Genomic DNA, 19,436 nt, shown 5'->3' on the forward strand with positions numbered 1-19,436 from the left:
CCTTTTGGGTATCTTCCCAGAAGAATTAAAAACATCATACCACAGTGATATATATGCACCCATGTTTAGAACAGCACAATGTGCAATAGTTTCAAAACAACCCAAATACCCATCAACTGAGGAATAGATAAAAAACATGTGGTCTTTTTATATAATGAATATTGCTCAGCCATAAAGCAGAATAAACTGGTGACTTTTATAGGTAAGTGGATGTAACTTAAGACCATACTCATTAGTGAAATAAACGAGATGCCTATGTGTAAACATCATGTTGTCTTCTTAGTGTGAAAAGTTGAAACAGTAAGTAAGATCCAAAATGTACAACAGATACTGTAAAATGGGAAGAAACTTCAAAACGTAAGCGAAACCAGGCAAGGGGAATGGAAAAAAGGAGGAAGGGAAAAGCAAAAGGGGATATATATATATATATATATATATATATATATATAAAACTTATGTAATAGTATACTAGCATATAATAGTATACTTTATTCTATAATAGGTAAAATTGTTATACTACTAATTTATCTTAGTTCATTAAAAAGAAAGGCTTGTGCTGATATTGTTTGAACAATTAAATGCTGTACTGTGAGTAACTAATGTAAAGATAACAATATGTGGGCCAGGGATCTAGCTCAGTGGTACAAGTGCCTGCCTGGCAAGTGCAAGGTCCTGAGTTCAATTCTTGGAACAAAAAAAAAAAAAGTAACAATAAGCAATATATTAACTCTTCTTACCCTCGTATCATATTGTTTTGCAATTTTGATTTTGGGGGGGTTTTTTCTCTTTAAAATACAAAAAAAGAAATACAGGGGCTGGGGATTTAGCTCAGCGGCAAAAGCGCCTGCCTGGCAAGCGCAAGGTCGTGAGTTCGGTTCCCGGTACCGGACAAAAAAAAGAAAAAAAAAAAAAAAAGGCAAAAAAAAGAAAAAAAAAAAAAAAAGAAATACAAACAACAAATTAATATATGAAAAAAATGTACCTCACTGATCATTTGAGAGATGCAAATGAAAACAACACTCAGGTTCCATCCCACCCCAGAAAGAACGGTTATTATCAAGAAATCAACCAATAACAGACACTGGTGGGGCTGTGGGGAAAAAGAAACTTGTCTCCACTGTTGGTAGGAGTGTAGATTGGTGCAACCACTGTGGAAATCAGTGTGGAGATTCCTCACCAAACTAGGATTAGATTCCCCATTTGACCCAACTATTCTCCTTCTAGGTATCTTTCCAAAAGAATTAGAAAAAAACATCATACCACAGCAATATAAGTGCACCCATGTTTATAGCATCACAATTTATAATAGCTAGATCTCAGAAACAACCCAAATACCCATCACCCAAGGAATGCATAAAAGAGATGTGTTCTTTTTATATAATGGAGTAGTACTCAGCCATAAAGAAGGATAAACTTGAGACTCTTCTATGTAAATGGATGCAACTTGAGACCATTCTCGTAAGTCAAATAAACCAGATGCACATGTGTAAACATTGTATTGCCTTCCTAGTGTGAAAAACTGAAAGAGTAAATAAGATTCAAAATGTGTACTACATACTGTAAAATAGGAGAAAGCTGTTGCAAAGGAAAGAAGAAGATGGGGGAAAGTAGAAGAGAAGGGAAAAGATATATATATATAATATATACATATATATTATATATAAGATAGTTAAGATCATTATACTACTAATTTCTCTTAGTTTATTGAAAAGAAAGGTTTGTGCTAATGTTGTTTGGACAATTAAATGCCTATATCATACTGAGTAACTAATTCAAAGATAACAATATGCAATGTAGTAACCATTGTTACCCTCCTATTATCTTGTTTTGAAATTTTTACTTTTTTCTCTTTAAAATAAAATTTTTTAAAAATTAGAGTTCATTTCATCCTGTTTTCAATATTTAAATCTCAAAATAACATAGAAATGATTTATACAAGTTTAACTCTAAATCCATGACTTTTTTTTTTCCCATTTTTTTTACATTTTCAGATGGGTTTGCTAAATTGCCCAGACTGGGCTTAAATTTATGACCTTCCTCCCTCAGCCTCAGAGTGGCAAGATTACAGGCATATGCCAGGATATGCAACCATGACAAATTAATTTTTTATATTTGTTGACAGGATTCCTTAACAGTCTAGTGATGAATTTGCAAATTATAGTTCTTTGCCTAAACTATCACTAATCAATCCCTAATTTATAGTTGCCAGTTACATAATTATTTTTAGTAATTCTGGGTCTTCCTTAAAATTCAAGACCTGAAAGGCTAAAATATGGAACACAAAATTAAAAGCAATGCTACAAGGATAATTTCCATTATCAAAAAGAGCAGTTCTTACATGTAAATACTAACAACCTCAAACAGCAAGGGTAAAAGTTACTGGCTTGTCTCTCTCCACATTCCAGGAAGTGACTTTGTAACTCTAGCCAGCTCTTAACCACAAGCAAACCCAAGCAAGCATGTGATGATGGGATGGTGCAAACTAAACATCTTGGGAAATAGCTGAAAGTGCAGAAGAGTCATAGTGACATCTTCTTAAAGCAGTGTCTGAATGTTGTGTCTATTAAGAAGAAAAGCACTAGGGAATTCACAATTTCGTAACAGTTCAACAAAAACTTAAGCCTTAACAAATTCAATAATCTGCTTATAAAACTCAAAAACAAGACTCCCACCAAAGTTTCTCAAGAGAAAAAGAAACTTCTTTTTTACAAACGTAGAAAATAATCACCATCATCATATCAAAAAAAGGTCAGGGAGACTTACAGCAGATTAAACATTAAACACTGAGTTAGTATTCTATGAGTTTTTTTTACACATTATAGAATTTCTTACAACAATAAAGAACTAAAACTAAAAGTCAAGGACAGTTAATTTTTAATCACCCCAAAATAACATGTATGATATTGTTAGGAGTGGTACATTAGGAGGGATGGGTGAAAAGATGCAAAAGTAAAATAGAAATTATTCCTTGAGTAATGTTTTATGATACTGCTTATAAGTCTGCCTTAAAAATCTGCTTCATAAAAGTAAAAATGCTAACTCTACATGGAAATTTCTTTTTAAAAAAGTTTTCCTTACTTGAGAGAGTCCAGGGGACGATGCATGTCCCGGGGGCGTTGCCGCAAGATTTGGATGCCCCTTGTTTATTTCATGTGCTGAATAAGGGGAAGGGGTTGGAGGTCCCGGCTGTCGTGCTACTTGTGTTACCTGTGAGCAAATCAAAATTTAATAAAAACATTATTTTTTAGTAACTCAAACCTTACTACATACAGTTGAACTGGTTAACTCATCTTTTAAAATTGGATTTTCTGCCTTACAAGTTATACTGAAGTACTGTACCAGACTGAATAATAAATATTTAAAGATAAATAAAACTTTTAGAAAAAGTACATTAATATTTTCATCAACTCGATGAAGCCAAAGATCTTAATAGAAAAAATATGCTAAATGAAAGAAGCCAGACTTCAGAATACTTAATGTATGATGATATTTTGAAGAAGGAATGGAAAAGAAATAAATGGTTGCCTGAGAAAGGAAAGGATTACTAAAAGTATGCAAGGAGATTTCTGGAGGGGACATAATTTCCCTCTGTCTTGAATAGTGAAAATCACATGTCTTGACGTGTTTGTCAACACCGATAGAACGAAACACTATAAAGGATGAATTTTTTTTTTTGTACCAGGAATCGAACTCATGACTTCAGGTTTGCCAGGCAAGTGCTTATGCCACTGAGCTATATCCCGGCCCCAAAGGATGATTTTTACTTTACTTATACGCCAGTAAATTTGAACCAAAGAAAGGGCAACTTTACAATGGGCTCAACTTTGTTTTTAAAAATATTCATCTAAGGGCTGGGGATATAGCTCAGTGGCATAAGCGCCTGCTTGGCAAGCGCAAGGTCGTGAGTTCAATCCCCGGTACCACAAAAAAAATTAAAATACAAATATACATCTAAATATTTGGGTAGATATATTTCTATACACGTATTGTTCTCCATGTGTAAACAGACATAATACACAGACATACACACATAAGTAACATTTAAAATATCTATAAAGATATGTTCCTCCTTTTTGTGGTACGGGTATTAAACCCAGAGCCTTTATATGCTAGACAAGTGCTCTACAACTGAGCCAAATCCCCAGCCCAAGAGATTCCTAAAATCCTAACAGTATTTTACATGTTTCTTTTCTCATTTTTATTTTCTAATGTAATGCAACAGCTATAAATTTGTACATTAGAAAAATAACAATTTCTATGTAACTAAAATTATATTTTCTCCATTTCTTGCTGGCAATACACTATCACTATAAAGCCAGTTTACTCAGGAACCTCTCCAGAGTACATCAGTCCTAGTTGGCTCCTCCTTCTCACAGTCTAACTCAGATTAATACTGACCATTTGGCAAACCTCCATGAATGGTAGGCAATTCAGTAGTCAAATGTGAAAGAATTCATTCTCCACAGACATCTTTTTAAGAATGTTTTAAAATGTACAAAATACAATATACTGGATTGCAATAAAAATCATTTATAGACAATCCCTAATTCACAATGACTTAATTTCCTATTTTTTTTACTTTATGATGGTACAAACCCAATTTATACAATTACTGTTACTCACTATCAATACAAGCAACAAATCACATGATATTGAACACCTTACTACAAAACAGGCTTGTGTTATGTAATTTTGCCCAACTGTTCTGAGCACATTTAAAGTAGGCTACACTATAATGTTCAGCAGATTAGGTATACCAAATGCATTTTCAGCTTACAAAAGTTATAACTTACGGTGGGTTTATCAGCATATAACCCCATCATAAGTGAAGGAGCATCTGTATAGGTATAAGATATTAAAACAAATTCGTGATCTAGTAATGCATGTTTCTTTATTCATACACTATGGCAGCTGTTACCTATATTTATAGTTCAAAGAATGATAAAATTCATTATTATACCTTTTATTTATCTCAGTTCTGATATCTCCTGAATTCTATCAAAAAATTGAGAGCTAGGCTTGGTAGCACAGGCCTGTAATCTCAGCACTCAGGAGGCTGAAGCAGGAAACTGCCATGAATTCAAGGCTAGCCTGGACTACTGTTATGGTTTGTGTCTAGATGTCCCCCCTCAAAGCCTCACGCAGTCATAGGTGGGACTTTTTCAAAGATGGCTGGATCTAGAGTATGCAATGCAAGGATTAAGGGTACAAGGATTACGGGTACGTGATTACTAAATAAAAAATAATTACAAGGGGCTGGGGATTTAGCTCAGCGGCACAGCGCCTGCCTGGCATGCACAAGGTCTTGAGCTCAATTCCCTGTACCGGAAAAAAAACCAAAAAAAAAAAAAATAATAATTACAGATACTGATTAGTATTTATTGGTTTATTTTTCTGAAAATTCTTTCAGATCCCTTTTATATTGCCCATAAAATACAAATGTTTCAATGAAAGAGAAAATGCATTTTGCTAAGCTAAATGTATTTAGTATCTGAAAGATACTACTACCATCTCAACTACAGAAGCAGGGAGTAAAAGTATAGAAAAGCTAACTGGACACCTGGCCAAAACCCTGTCTCAAAATATACAACTTCCAAAGTATATGCAGCTCTATGTGACGGCTCTGTGTTCAATCACCACATAAGAGGAGGGGTAGGGGAGAGGAAGGGAAAGGGAGGGAGAAAGAGATGCTGACTGTGGCAACTACTCAAAACACCTCCAAAGCTAAAAAGACTTGTCTGTTTTACAGTATTAATCTTAAGCAAAATCAACAACCATTTCTTCAAGTGCAGTATGTATTATATTTAAATTTAAAAGATTACATACCAAAAATTTTTATTACAGATATCACATCTTTGCAAAAATGTGGAACTTTCAGAATCCTCTTTCACCTGTCATTACACATAAAGCACAATCACTTTGAGAAACAAATGGCACGAGCCAGAAATCCTGACAACCGGCATGTCTTATGACTCAACTACCCCATTCCTCGGTACACACATGTACAGCAATGTTCACAGCTTTGCTGTTTTTAATAACCAAAAACTGGAAACAATTCAAATGCTCAGTAATAGAATGGATCAATAATCAGACACTATTTTCCTCCAACAAAGCAGGATAAAAAACCAGAGTTACAGAATTTAGATGACTTTCATATAGAAGTATATGAACAGTATAATTCAATTTATAAAAAGTTCCCTGGAGTTGCAGATACTGCATTCATGATCCTAAATTGAATTGGGTGGGGTGCAGAGGGGCCCACAGGGATCTTATATAAAAAGTTCCTGAACAGGCAAAACTTGACCATATTAAACTAAAGAAACATATACGGATACCAACAACGGGAACACAAGCAGGGAGGGTTTCCTGTTTGTTTTCTTGTATAAGGCAGATAATACTGCCTCCAGGGAGAAGGAGAGTTGGGAATAGGAAAGGTTATATAATGTTTTACTATTCAAATTAACATATGATACACACTTTTACCTATTAAACTCTTTTAAATTTTATGTGGATTTATGCTATTACATCATAATTCCCTTTTACTCTACCTATCTCCAAAAAAGATTAAAGACAAAACAAGCGAACTACTTAACACTTGGGATAAAATGTTATTCATACTATTATTATTCTGCAGAGTAGAAAGACTTCAAAAAGAAAAGTAACACTGATAGAACAAAGAAAAATGTCTAAAATTCTTACAATGAAAACATCAGCTAGCTAGTTCATTTTTTCTTTTCTTTTTTTTTTTTTTTTTTTGGTATTTTTTCTGGTACTGGGAATCTAACTCATGACCTTGCGCTTGCCAGGCAGGCCCTGTGCCGCTGAGCTAAATCCCCAGCCTCATCCATTTTCATTCAAGATTTCTACATAAAATGATCTCCCATAAAAATCAATCTTATTTGGTGATTGTTAACCAGTATAACTTGAAGCATCTTTTTAAAATTTTAAGGTACACAACTCTCTAAAATGAATGTAATCATTACATATTGCAAACATGTACTAATAAAATTTTTAAAAAATAAAATTATTCTTTCACAAAAAATAAAAATTTTTAGGTTCCTCAAAGATTATGCAAACTAAGATTAGCCACTAAGTGTAATTTTTTTAACTAGCACTAACTTATCTGATTTGATCAAATTTTCTAGCCAATTAAGAGCTACAAGTTTTGAAAAATAATTACAATACAGGAAAAAAGTTTCCTAAATATGACTGTTCTTCTCTGACTCCAGAGCAATGGAAATAAAGTGTCATGCAGGAAACATGGAGGAAACTGGCGAAGATGTAAACAATAGGGATTAGAGACCATGGAGGACTGGAAAAAATAGCCACACACACACACACACACACACACACACACACACACACACACACAGCCCTCCAGAGTAGACATGCAGACCCTCAGCTATCACGAAGTGCTACAATGCAGCAATTTCAGCTAAGTAGTGATTACACTCTTCCAATTTTTCTAGACAAACCAAAACTAAGGACTTTTGCATGTAATTTTTCTGACTTCCACAATGCTACACAAAACACATAAAGCATTCACCTGTATATGAAACGTGCAAGCAACCAGTGTTTGACCCCAACTCTAGTATACCTCATGACTGTTACAAGATATAAACCCTCTCTGAGCGCTTATGTAAATAGACTTGTGACTGGGTTGTAGACAAGTATTTATCAATTGACAAGTGTACTACTAAATATTACACACACACACACAAAGAACTGTTTTATTGTATATGCATGATACATAGTAATTAAGACTTTACAAAAAGGGTAACAGGGAAACTACAGGAGCCTACCAAATGATTTTTCTTTTAACCAAACAAATGATTCATATAAAGGTAAATGTCACATGGTTTACATCTGAGAAGGCATCACTTACTTTTTTACCAAAAACAAAGTTCACTTAGTGAGATCATCCAAAAACATACCAACAGCTGCAACTCCCACACAAAAATGACCAAGTTCAATTGGGGGTAGACTGGAAAAATCCCAAAATTTTTGTTACATGGCTACTTTCAGTACTCTATGCTCCATAAGCAGCAGAATGGATTTAACCCCTCCCCATTAGTTTTTTCATTTCATCCTTGTCTGTCCATCAGATTATTTCCTAAAATATACAGATATTAGAAAATTAATAAAATCTGGAATATGCAATTAAAAGAACATCAGAGTGGGTACCATGAAATTTTATTCAGTACCATGACATTTTTCCAATTCTCCCTGACACGATCATTATTAATCTGTTCCACCAAGAGAAAAAGAAAATAGTTTTCCTCTTTATTCTACTATTAGCTATATTTATTAGGTTCAACTGCATAAAATTCTAGATATTCAAGTTTGTTTTGGACTTAGTTTTCTGAGACAGGGTCTCACTATGTAATCCAGGCTAGCACTGAACTCAAGATCCTCCTGTCACAGCTTCTCAAGTGCAGGAATTACAGATGCGCACAAACATTAAACCCAGCTTTCACGTGTTTACCTTTAAAAAAAAGTAACTCCATATGATTCAAGTGATACTTAAATACTCAGGCAAAGAGATGTGATATATATTCATTATGGACTAAGCACTGGTTGAATTATGAGGGCTGCTTTCTTTGTATTTAGAAATCGGTCAATAGAAATAATAAAAAGAAACAGCAGTTTTTTCTATTTTAGCATGAGAGACTATTTAGTAATGATGCCAATAAGAAAAAACATTTAACCTCCACAATTGTCTAGGTATGAGAATTAAGAAAAAGTAGACCACAAGTTAATCCTTGAGGGCCTAAGGGTGAATGGGTTGTAAGGAGAATTCAGACATAGCTCTCAATAGTCCTGATCTTGTTATGTGCACCCTGCATAATCCTCTCCCCTTAAGAATGTGTTAGACTAATGAATATGATGGAATATCATTCTGGTGACTAGGTAATTAATCGTTTGACTTAATCAAAAGACAGATTATCTGGGGCAGACAAATTATTAGAAGAGTCTTTTCAAAGACAGTATATATATCACAAGAGAAGATGTTTTGCTGCTGGCCTAGAAGACTAAGAAGATTGCCATCTTATAAGAACATAACACAGCAAGTACCTGAGAGAAGCCTCTAGAAGCTGACAGCAACTCCCATCTACTAACCAGCAAAGAAATGGGGATTCTCAGTACTATACTCACAAGGAAATGAACTATTTGGTTAACCACAGAGTGAGCCCCAACCTTACATAAGAATATACACCTTGCCAACACCTTAATTTTAACCTTATGAGATTCTGAGCAGAACACCCACAGAAACTTTGAGACAATAAATGGGTGTTGTTTTAAACTGTTATGTTTATAGTAACAGACAGTTAATACACCAGTGGAGGAAAATTTGCATGATAGAAAAATACATAAAGAATAATTCTTGAGATCTTGGGAACTGAAACCATGGTCTCACACATGCAAAGCTGGGGATTTAGCTCAGCAGCACCGCAACTGTCTGGCAAGCACAAGGTCCCAAGTTCGATTCCCAGTACAAAAAAAAAGTGCACAGCAAAACACCTTCAAAGAGCATGTCTAAATGGGTGGCATGAACATTTTGTTAGCATCATGTTTTTCTCATCAAAATAAAAACTCAGGGTTTTTCTTTTTCTACCAGGCATATTAATTTTACAGTGAACAGAACCTGCTGTTTAGAACTTGACAGTGAGGTTCCCATACTAGCCCGTAAGATCCTACGTAAGCCAATAATGGAGCTGAGAAAGAGATGTTCTTGCTAATATCTGTAGTCCTGCAGCACACGGCAAGCAGCACTGAGTCTCATTATCTGCTTGCTTCCTTGTAGTCCCCATGGACAGGAGAGGACTTAAGGAATACTTACAACAGCAGTTGCAGACAAGTGGTCCAACAAAGGTTTAAGCACAAGTATTACACTGCGGTACTAATTCAACCAAATCTATTACATGGCTATTCGGGGTAAAATTTATTTATGATATCCACTCATGAACACCTCAGTTTGCTGGGAAAGGGGTGCGGGAGTCTTATGGCATAGAGAAGAGGTCAAGCAAGTAATCTGATTTTTATTTCTTTCATTTTATTTCATAGCAGCCTAGAGAACTGAGTTGATTCTAAGGACCTTTCCCAGTTCAGTAGCAAAACCTTGATAGAATAGGTATAGCTATATTGAAACAGTAGGGATTATCAATTCTACTAAGTCAAACTACAGGTAAAAAAGCAAACAAACAAAAAACAGCCACACTCTACACAAGCATAAGAAATCAACTTCTTATTTTTCAAAGAACTATCTATTTTGTAAGCCATCTGTTGTCCTAGAAGTCAGAAGAGCAACATTTGACAACTGACTTTCTGATGGGTGGCAGCTTCCAACACAGATAACACATTGTCTTTTATATGTTCTAAAGACCATTGTCAGAGGTCTGAGCTTTGTACCATGGACACGTTTACATGGGAATTGGGAGATCAGTGGTACATATTTAATGACAGCAATACTATTAGTCACTTCCCATTTTACAATTTAATTTCTCTCAAGCTTATTTTTTCCTGATCATCATTTAATCATTAATAAACTAGTTATGTAACTGATCCACGGTAAGTGAATTGTTCTTTATTCCAAAGTATTAGTAGAAGTCTGAACATACTACTCAACTATAAATAAGCACAAATGCAGTTTTATTATCAAAATCACAATATTAAATTGCTATGGCACAGGACCAAGTCACAAAAGACATGTGATATATTTTCTCATTCCAAGGCTGGATAATAGGTCATCACTTTGCAGACAAAAACTTAAAAGTAATGAGCAAACAAACTTGAAACAAAACATGATTCAAGGTATCTTATGAGTAGATACAGCATCAATTAAAAAATATTGGGGGCTGGGGATATAGCTCAGTGGCCCAAGCACCTGCCTGGCAAGTGCAAAGTCCTGAGTTTGATTCCTGGAACAAAAACAAAAAACAAAAAACAAAAACAACAAAAACAACATTGGACCTGGACCAAGACCCCCAGATTTGAATTCTGGTTCTACTACACAGAAAATATCTAAACAAATTACTTAGTTTCTTGTATTGTAAAAGTGAAACTCTTTCATGCAGATTAAATGAGATGCACATGTGGTGGCACAAGTCTATAATCCCAGCACTCAGGAAGCAGAGGCAGGAAGACTGCCACAAGTTCAAGACCAGCTTGGGCTACACAGTGAGTTCAAGCCCAGCCTGAACGAAATCATGGGATCATGTCACACAAAAAAAGGAGCTACTACACTCAATTTCTTATAAATGTGCAACCATTGGTTTAAAATCCTAATGTTAAACACAAAAGTAGTGCAAAAAAAAAAAGCTTATTTTCCTCAAACAATTTTGGGTGGCCATCTTTAGTACTGTACAACAAATGCTATTTTTTCATCATTATGAGTATTAACTTTTACGCAAAAATATACTTAAGATTCACAGTATTTATAAAGCTCTTAGCCAGTGTGTACACTTTTTTATATTTTCTACCATGCAGTTAGCTTTGACTTGTAGCTGCTACCAACTTCAAGTTGTAACTAAATTCTCTTAATTCACTGCTTCTAATGATCTTGGTGGGCTTCAAATCTTAACCAATATTGTGATATTTTAAAGTTTTTAAAGTTCCCTAGCATTCCTTCACAAACACAGGTACCTTTTTTTAACCTGCAAAAACCTTCCATTCATCCTTAGAAATTCAAGCAAAATCTCACCTCTCGTGAGATAAATTTGTTACGTGCTGTCTCCCTGAAAGGGTTTTACCCTACTGATCCACACTTGAAAGACTTAGAAGACATTCTCCACCTACCTCTACCAACATCAATCTCACTGTACCTTTTTGTTTTTTGAGACAGGGTCTTGATATACAGTTCAGGCTAGCTTTGAACTATGTAACCTAAACTGGCCTCCAACTTACAGTGATCCTCCTACCTTAGCCTCTGCATGCGCCAGCACGCCCAGCTCAATCTCACTGTACTTTTAAACTACAGGTCACACTCAGATTTCTCACTGGGTTAGAAGCAATTTGAGGACAGAAAACATTGTATCCTTCGTGCTGTGCACAATCCCTTGCAAGTAGCCATTTGAAGAAATGAACAGTCTATCTTTTGGGAGGGGTACTCTTAGGAGGAAAGCCCATGATCTTTCTTTGGTTCACTGACACAGTATTTGTTTTGTCTAAGTTAAAGGAGTTCCTCCTAACAAACTGTTACTAATTAGTTACTGTTTGGCTGTAGTTTTTCTTCACTTCCAGGGAAGATTAAACAACTTGTATCCCCCAATTCTTTTAGCTATTCTCCAATTTTGTGAATGCATTTCATGTTTCCAGCAAAAACATAAGGACAGGAAGGAAAACTTTCCTACTAATATTTTTTTTTCACAGAACCTAGGCCAATATATAATAAAAGTAAAGAAACCTGGCCCCAATCCCAGCCTGGGTCTAACTGTGTGTATGTCTGTGCGTGTGTTTTAGTGTTATAATTTACTTGTCTCTACTGAAAAATAATTAGCACTCTTGATAACTCATTTTCAGACAAACACTAATGACTTTACTTAGAGAAAGTTCTCCACCCAATGAAGTTACCAGTGACCAATAATCTTTAATCACAATTGTCCATAAACATCTTTAACAGAAAAAAACTCTTTGAATTGGCCCTTCAAAATCTTTTTGCTTGAGCAAGTTTGAGATAAGTATTTCACACATGATTGTAATTAAATTTTCTAGATTTTTAAAAATTATAAAACACATGCTTACTGAATGAACAAAATTACACAACTGGGTTTATAAATCTAAAACTTAACAACATAATCAAAAGATCTTTGCAATTTGTTAACAGTTAAATTACTGTTCTATTGAACATTCTATATTCCATATGGGAATTATGGAATCACAGAAGCAGTTTAAATGCACAAAGGACAAAACTCATAATCCTTCATAATCTCTTGCCTATGGGAGTCCCTCGACAAATACATGTTTGTAAAAGAAAAAAGAGGGAATTTTCTCTTAAAGCTTACAGTCAAAAATGACCTCTCTACTCATGTCACCAACTTCATGGCAATAATAAATCCATGCCTTGACATAATACTGGTCTTTTGTTTCTTTTTTTCTTAAAATAACTACAACTCCAAGCTGGGCATGATGGCTCACACCTATAATCCACAAACTTTACTAAGGAGGCAGAAGCAAAAGGATCACTTCAAGTTTAATGCCAGCCTGGGCTAAACAGTGAGTTCAAGGCTAGCTTATACTACAAAGTGAGACCCTATCTCAAAAAAATGAACAATCAAACAAAAAAATAATTACAACTCCATTCACCACAAAAATTATAAAGACAGTTCAATTTCCTATGACTTAGTTTAGTCTAAACTGGCCCACATCAGTTGTTTGGAGCAATGATACATATAATACTTTTTAAATGACTCAAAGGAAATTTTGTAGCTTAAAGAAATACATTTTCAAAGTTCTCTTAACATTAAGACTTACTATTTCTGCTGCTTTTTATCTAAGAAATGCAAAAGCCATTTATAACTGGCATTTACCAATAAAGCGCCTCTTTACATCTTCAAGGTTAATCTTCCTTTTGAAGAAAAAATCAAGTAAATACATATTAAATAAGATGTTAATTAGGTATCTGATTTAACATTTAATGATCAAATCCACATCAAATATTAACAACAAGGAACCCTAACTTTCATAAATGTCATTAGTCAGTAGATGTCAAGGTGGGGAAAAAAAAACCGACCCAGAATTTTTAATGACCAGAATATAACTGAATTCCACAAACATAAATGCATTGGAAAAAATTACTTCAAGGAGCTAAGAGTAGTAGCATTTGCCTACCAGTGCAAGGCACTGGGTTCAATCATTGGCACAAGAAAGAAAAACAAAAGGGAGAGAGAACGAAAGGACCTGGGCAGGAAAGCAAACAACCTGGGAGATGGAGAGAGAGTTTCAAAAACAAGAAGTGACTTCAAAATTAGAAGCACAGGCATAGGCCTGTGATCCCAGAGTTGGACGGGGTAGACAAGAGAGTGGAGAATCCCAGACCAGCCAGAGCAGGACCCTGTCCTAAAACTCAGAACCAAATAAAACTAAAAGATGGAAAGACAGGAACCATCTTTTTTCCTTTTCCTTTTTCTTTCTTTTAATGGTGCTTACGACCATATCTAGGCCTCATGCATTCTAGGAAAGTATTCTACCAAAGAGCTATACCACTGGCAGGCCAATATCTTAATAAGGTACATGTTATTTAATACACCATGAAGTTCAAATTGAGCTATTTCAATGCACTGGGAATTAGGGGCAGAATATAACATGGCATCCTTGCAAGGGGAAAATTTGTCTACACTACACCAAGAAATCATGTTTGCTGCTCTGCAAGCAGATCTATACCTTTTATCAGATTTTCAAAGGAGTCTTGAGTCCCCAAAAACTTAAATATTATTTTTCACTATATCTGTAAGAATTAAAAGAGAATGCCGCTTCCCACACTGTAAAATGCAATACTTTATATTACCTATAAAGTCAGATAGATCTGTACCGAATACACACTGTGCTGAGCTCCACTTTCCTTATTTATAAATAAAGGATCCATGAGAATTAAACAATACAAGTGTAAAGCATTTAGCACAATGCTTCAATAAACATTAAAGATAGAAATCAGCCAGATGTGATGGAGCACACCTGTAATCCCAGCACTCAGAGGCTGAGGCAGGAGGATTTCCACAAGTCTGAGGCCAACCTGGGCTACACAATGAGTTAAAGAACAAGACACTATCTGAATTACAGAGCAAGACACTACCTCCAAAAATCAAAACAAAAAAAGATGTACCTGAGCTCAAATCAAGCCTCTGTCATGGACTAGCTAAATGACTTTAGGCAAAATACTTCACCTCTGTTTCCCCAATGAATAACGGAAAATATAACTGTATCTACCTCATGTGGTGGTTGTAAAAATTAAATGCATTAATTCAGGCAAAATTCTTAGACCAGTACCTAGTATACAGTATCACTGATAATAATGAACAAAATGGTCTAAAAGCTATTCTGTCAGTTTTTCCACAACCAATTCTGTGTTCCTGGTGGTCAGACTGAATACACATTCATGGCTCAGTACAGTAAAGAGCAAGATTTTCATTCTCCGCCTCACAGGCTGTCACTAGTGTGCTCACTTCTCTCAACACCTAAGTAGGATGCAGGCCAACCTATCTGACTACCTGCACTGTGAGGCTTCCATTTATGTAGACACCTTTTTTCCCTATGAAATAGTTAATTATACTCCACTCTTCCAAGTACTTGGGCAGGGGTGCTTGAGGATAGAACACAGCAGCTCAAACATGCTAGGCAAGCACCCCTACCACTTAGCTACACCCCCCAGTCATCCTCCCAAGCACTGTGCTTCTGCCTAATGAGAATCCACGACAACCACACCAAATAATCTTAATATTTATTTACAAATATCTGTTCATTTTATGTAACGTTAGGGTCATCTCACTTTCCAAAATGTAGTTAAAGCAATGTGTCACCATCTCACCTAATAAAAAACTCTCAGTATTAAAGACAACTGAGGCTGTATCCACCACTGTGTCCTCTTATTTTCTAGAACAAACCTTTGCATTCAACAAACATTCAATAAACATTTCCTAAACAACTTGCAGTAGACTGAGAAACACTGCCATATCTCCAGTGTTTAAGCCCTGGCAGCAATGTCCTAAGAAGTCAAAGGTTTTTTTCACTTCTTCTAAAGATCACACAGAAAATAAACCCTACACTTTAGGCTCTGAGAACAGATAAACATGTTCTATAACTAGAAAGAAAAGCAAAAAAGAAAGAACATTAGGTATAATTAAAATGATTTTACTAAGAAAAATAAAACACTAGCAGCAGCATCTGGATTTCATAAATATTTGATGATGCTGACAGATTTTTCTGAAGAGGGTAAAAATGAGAGTTCTTCCCCAAATCCATTCTGAAGAAGTAAAAAGTGAGCCTAGAAAGAATATGAAAATGATGAAATATAAAGTATACTCAACTTTGGATATTTTATATACTCCTGCAAAATTCAATTCAAGATAAATTTAAAAATAATATAACATTTTGACTTAGGTAGATCTATACGTTAAAATTTTGATGAAGTGATATAGGAACACAAGGGGAAATCATAAGCCACAATTTGTTTGTTTTTGTGGTACACTGGGTACTGAACTCATACTGAGCTGAATCTCAATCCCCTTTTATTTTTCATTTTGAGACTAGGTTTTGATAAATTATGAAATTGCCTGGACTGGATTAGGACTTGCAATCTTCCTGCCCCAGTCTCCCAAAGTGTTGGCATTACCAACCATGAGCCTCCATGCCCCGCTACAGGCCACAATTTATTACTGTCAATGCATTATGATCTGGGGCTTCACGGAGTCAGAGGCCCAGTGGACTGGGGTCACGAGAGCCGCTCGGAAGCTGTAAACCAGGAGGACCTTGCACAATACCTGCAGAGACTCATTGGAAGCCATTCTTCCCCTGACAGTAAAGGCTGTGGTGGAGCTCCAGAGAAGTCTGCAGCAGGATTCCTGCTGCCTGTGCTGACAGTTGGGGAGAGGACACTAACTGGTTGTGGGGTCCCAAAGCAATGGGAAGCTGGAAGGAAAAAGCTACAAAGAATGGCTTTCACCCTAGATAGCTCACTTGAGATGTTAGTAAGAATTGCCTCCTCAGTATTCTATAGTCATGATGAGGAGGAGGCCAAGGAGAGAAAACAAAGAGACCGAGAAAAAGCAGCTGCTTTTGCTGCACCACTAAGAGAAACAGATCCCAGGTCTGATCCCCGGGGCTCCAAGAAGAACTCGACAACTGCATTCATCTGCTACCACTGTTAAAAGCCAGGCTACCTCAAGAGGAACTGCCCTAAGAGGCCCCATGGGCCATGCCCTGGATGCAAAGGAGACCACTGGAGATCGGTCTGCCCTCTGAGGTGGAGGCCCCAGAGCTCAGACCCATGCTACCAGTTAGTCCAACAGGAATGAGAGGGCTTGGGGCATGCTCTGCCTTCTCCCTCTGGCCAGACCGTCATCTCCATCGAGGAGTCCTGGGTAATCATGACTATGGAGGAACAAGAAAACAGCCTGTTGCTAGACACAGGTGCAAGTCTCTCGGTCCTTCTTTTCAATCCTGGCCTTCCTTCCAGCCATCATACCTCAGTGAAAGGAGTCACTGGTGAGGAGGTAATATGCTATTTTATGACAACCCTTAGGCTGTAACTACTTATTAGACCCTTCTTGCATATCTCTGTCTTCCTGAGAAACCACTTTAAAGATACCACCACGTATTACAGCAGCCATTGATATTTTCCTACTAATCTATCCATAACTGTGTTAAGTTTGTAATGTTCCTATCCTATTTCATAATGTATGTTTATTATTATGTATTTCCTACCACAGCCATTGAGAACAGTTAATGATTTTTCAATAGGTCACTCATGTATAGCTCTATTTATTTTCTTTAGAAGCCACTTTGAAGATACCAAAGTATAGCACAACAACTCTTGATAATCTCCTACCTCTTTTGTCTCTAACTCACTATTATTTGTCTATTTGTTTTCCTGAGAAACTATTTTGTAGATAATAATATGTAAAACGATAACCATTGATAATTTCCTACCATTTTGTCTATAATTTGCTAAGTCCCCCCTATTATTATGTTAGCCTTCTTTTATTCTTTAAAAGAAAAAAAAAAGATCTGGGGCTTTTAGGGAAATTTCTGAGGTCACTATGAATCTCACTGTGAATCTACTGATTGAATCAGAAAACAATTAATATTGATCCACCTATCAGACTACTGACACTAAGACTGTAAGGGGAAGAAAAATAGATATTAAAGCTTATTTTTCCTTTTTAACTGTTAAAATAATATATGAACATATTTCTTGGTTTTATTTTTGGTTGATTTAAAGAGAAAAAGAAATATTCTCCACTTTGGTCCATAAATCCCATTCTATTCTATAGAGGTAAAATTCTATTGAATTTGATACACATTCTTCCCAAATCTTTTCTACATTTATAAATGTTTATTTTATAAACAAATGCAATGATACCAAAATGATTATTCTTTCACATATTTACTTCCTCACTTATCAACAAATATGCTGACGAGCGAATATATATACCTACTTCATTCTTAAGTCATTAAATAATAGTTCATAATGTAGGTGTGACTATACTCTCTTTAACTATTAATTTTTTTCCATCAGTGCTGGGGACTGAATCCAGGGCCTCAAGCATGGTAGATAAGCAGTCTACCACTGAGCTATACCCTAGAAGTTCAAGCCTTGTCTGGGCAGTTTAGCAAGATCTGTTTCAAAATACCAACTCGGTATGACGGTACATGCCTGCAATCCCAGACTCTGGAAGGCTGAGACAGGAGGATCAAAAATTTTTGAGGCCAGCCTAGGAAAGTTAGCAAAACCCTAACTCAAACACGGAGCGGGTAGAGTGCTGAGGATGTAGCTCAAAGCAAAGGCCCTGTGTCCAATCCTCAGGATAGGATGGGAAGGATGGAGGGAGGGGGAAGAGACAAAGACAAAAAGATGGACAGAAAAAGGATGGTGTGATGGTGCAACATTGTAACCCCAGCATTCCAGAGGCTGAGGCAGGACCAGTTTGAGACCAGTCTTGGCTACATAGTGAGTTCAAGGTCAGTCTAGAATTCATACGAAGACCGTGTCTCCAGAAAAAGGGAGGAGGATGATTAGTTAATATTTATCATATCTAATCAGTTAATTTTACTCTATTTCATTCTATTTCTTAAGAGTAGCCACACTTTGGTAACCACTACCATACCATCACCCTGCACATAATAGGTTCTTAAGTACAAAAGGGTGACTTTTGATACTGCAAAATGATATTCATATGGGATACACAGAATTAAAAAATCACTTGGACCTGATTTACTTGCCAAAATAAATCATTCAACAAACTCACTGTGAGAGAAATTAGGGAAACAACACCTTTCACAATCGCATCCAAAAAACTGAAATACCAAGGAATCAATCTAATGAAGGATGTAAAAGACCTCTACATTGAAACTGACACTACTCTGAAAAGGGAGATTGAAGAGAAAATCAGAAAATGGAAAGATATCCCTTGTCCTTGGGCAGGAAGAACGAATACAGAGAAAATGGCCATAATGCCAAAACTGTTACACAGATTTAATGCAATTCCAATCAAAATTCCAACAGCATATCTTACAGAATTAGAGAAAACAATCCAAAATTCATTTGGAACCAGAAGAGACCCAGAATAGCAAAGGCAATTCCGGGCAACAAAGGCCAGGCAGGGGGCGTCACAATCCCTGACTTGAAATTATACTATAAGGGGCTGGGGATTTAGCTCAGCGGCAAAAGCGCCTGCCTGGCGAGCGCAAGGTCATGAGTTCGGTTCCCGGTACCGGAGAAAAAC

The 19,436-nt window shown here is 36.1% G+C and overlaps 1 protein-coding gene across 8 annotated transcripts in view; it reads right to left on the bottom strand.

The window, feature by feature from the left end:
- Eif4g3 (eukaryotic translation initiation factor 4 gamma, 3) overlaps positions 1-19,436 on the bottom strand; it is a gene marked incomplete at its 5' end in the record, with an annotated part of 297,239 nt that overhangs the window by 189,542 nt on the left and 88,261 nt on the right. For 7 of the 8 annotated variants that reach the window (XM_013519514.1, XM_013519512.1, XM_013519511.1 and 4 more), the window contains 1 exon segment: positions 3,079-3,207. In XM_013519514.1, coding sequence (XP_013374968.1) covers positions 3,079-3,207 — 129 coding nt within the window. 8 annotated transcript variants of the gene reach the window in all.

The sequence above is a fragment of the Chinchilla lanigera genome, unplaced genomic scaffold (genome assembly GCF_000276665.1).
Source record: "Chinchilla lanigera isolate Chin_1 unplaced genomic scaffold, ChiLan1.0 scaffold00051, whole genome shotgun sequence".
NCBI lineage: Eukaryota > Metazoa > Chordata > Mammalia > Rodentia > Chinchillidae > Chinchilla > Chinchilla lanigera.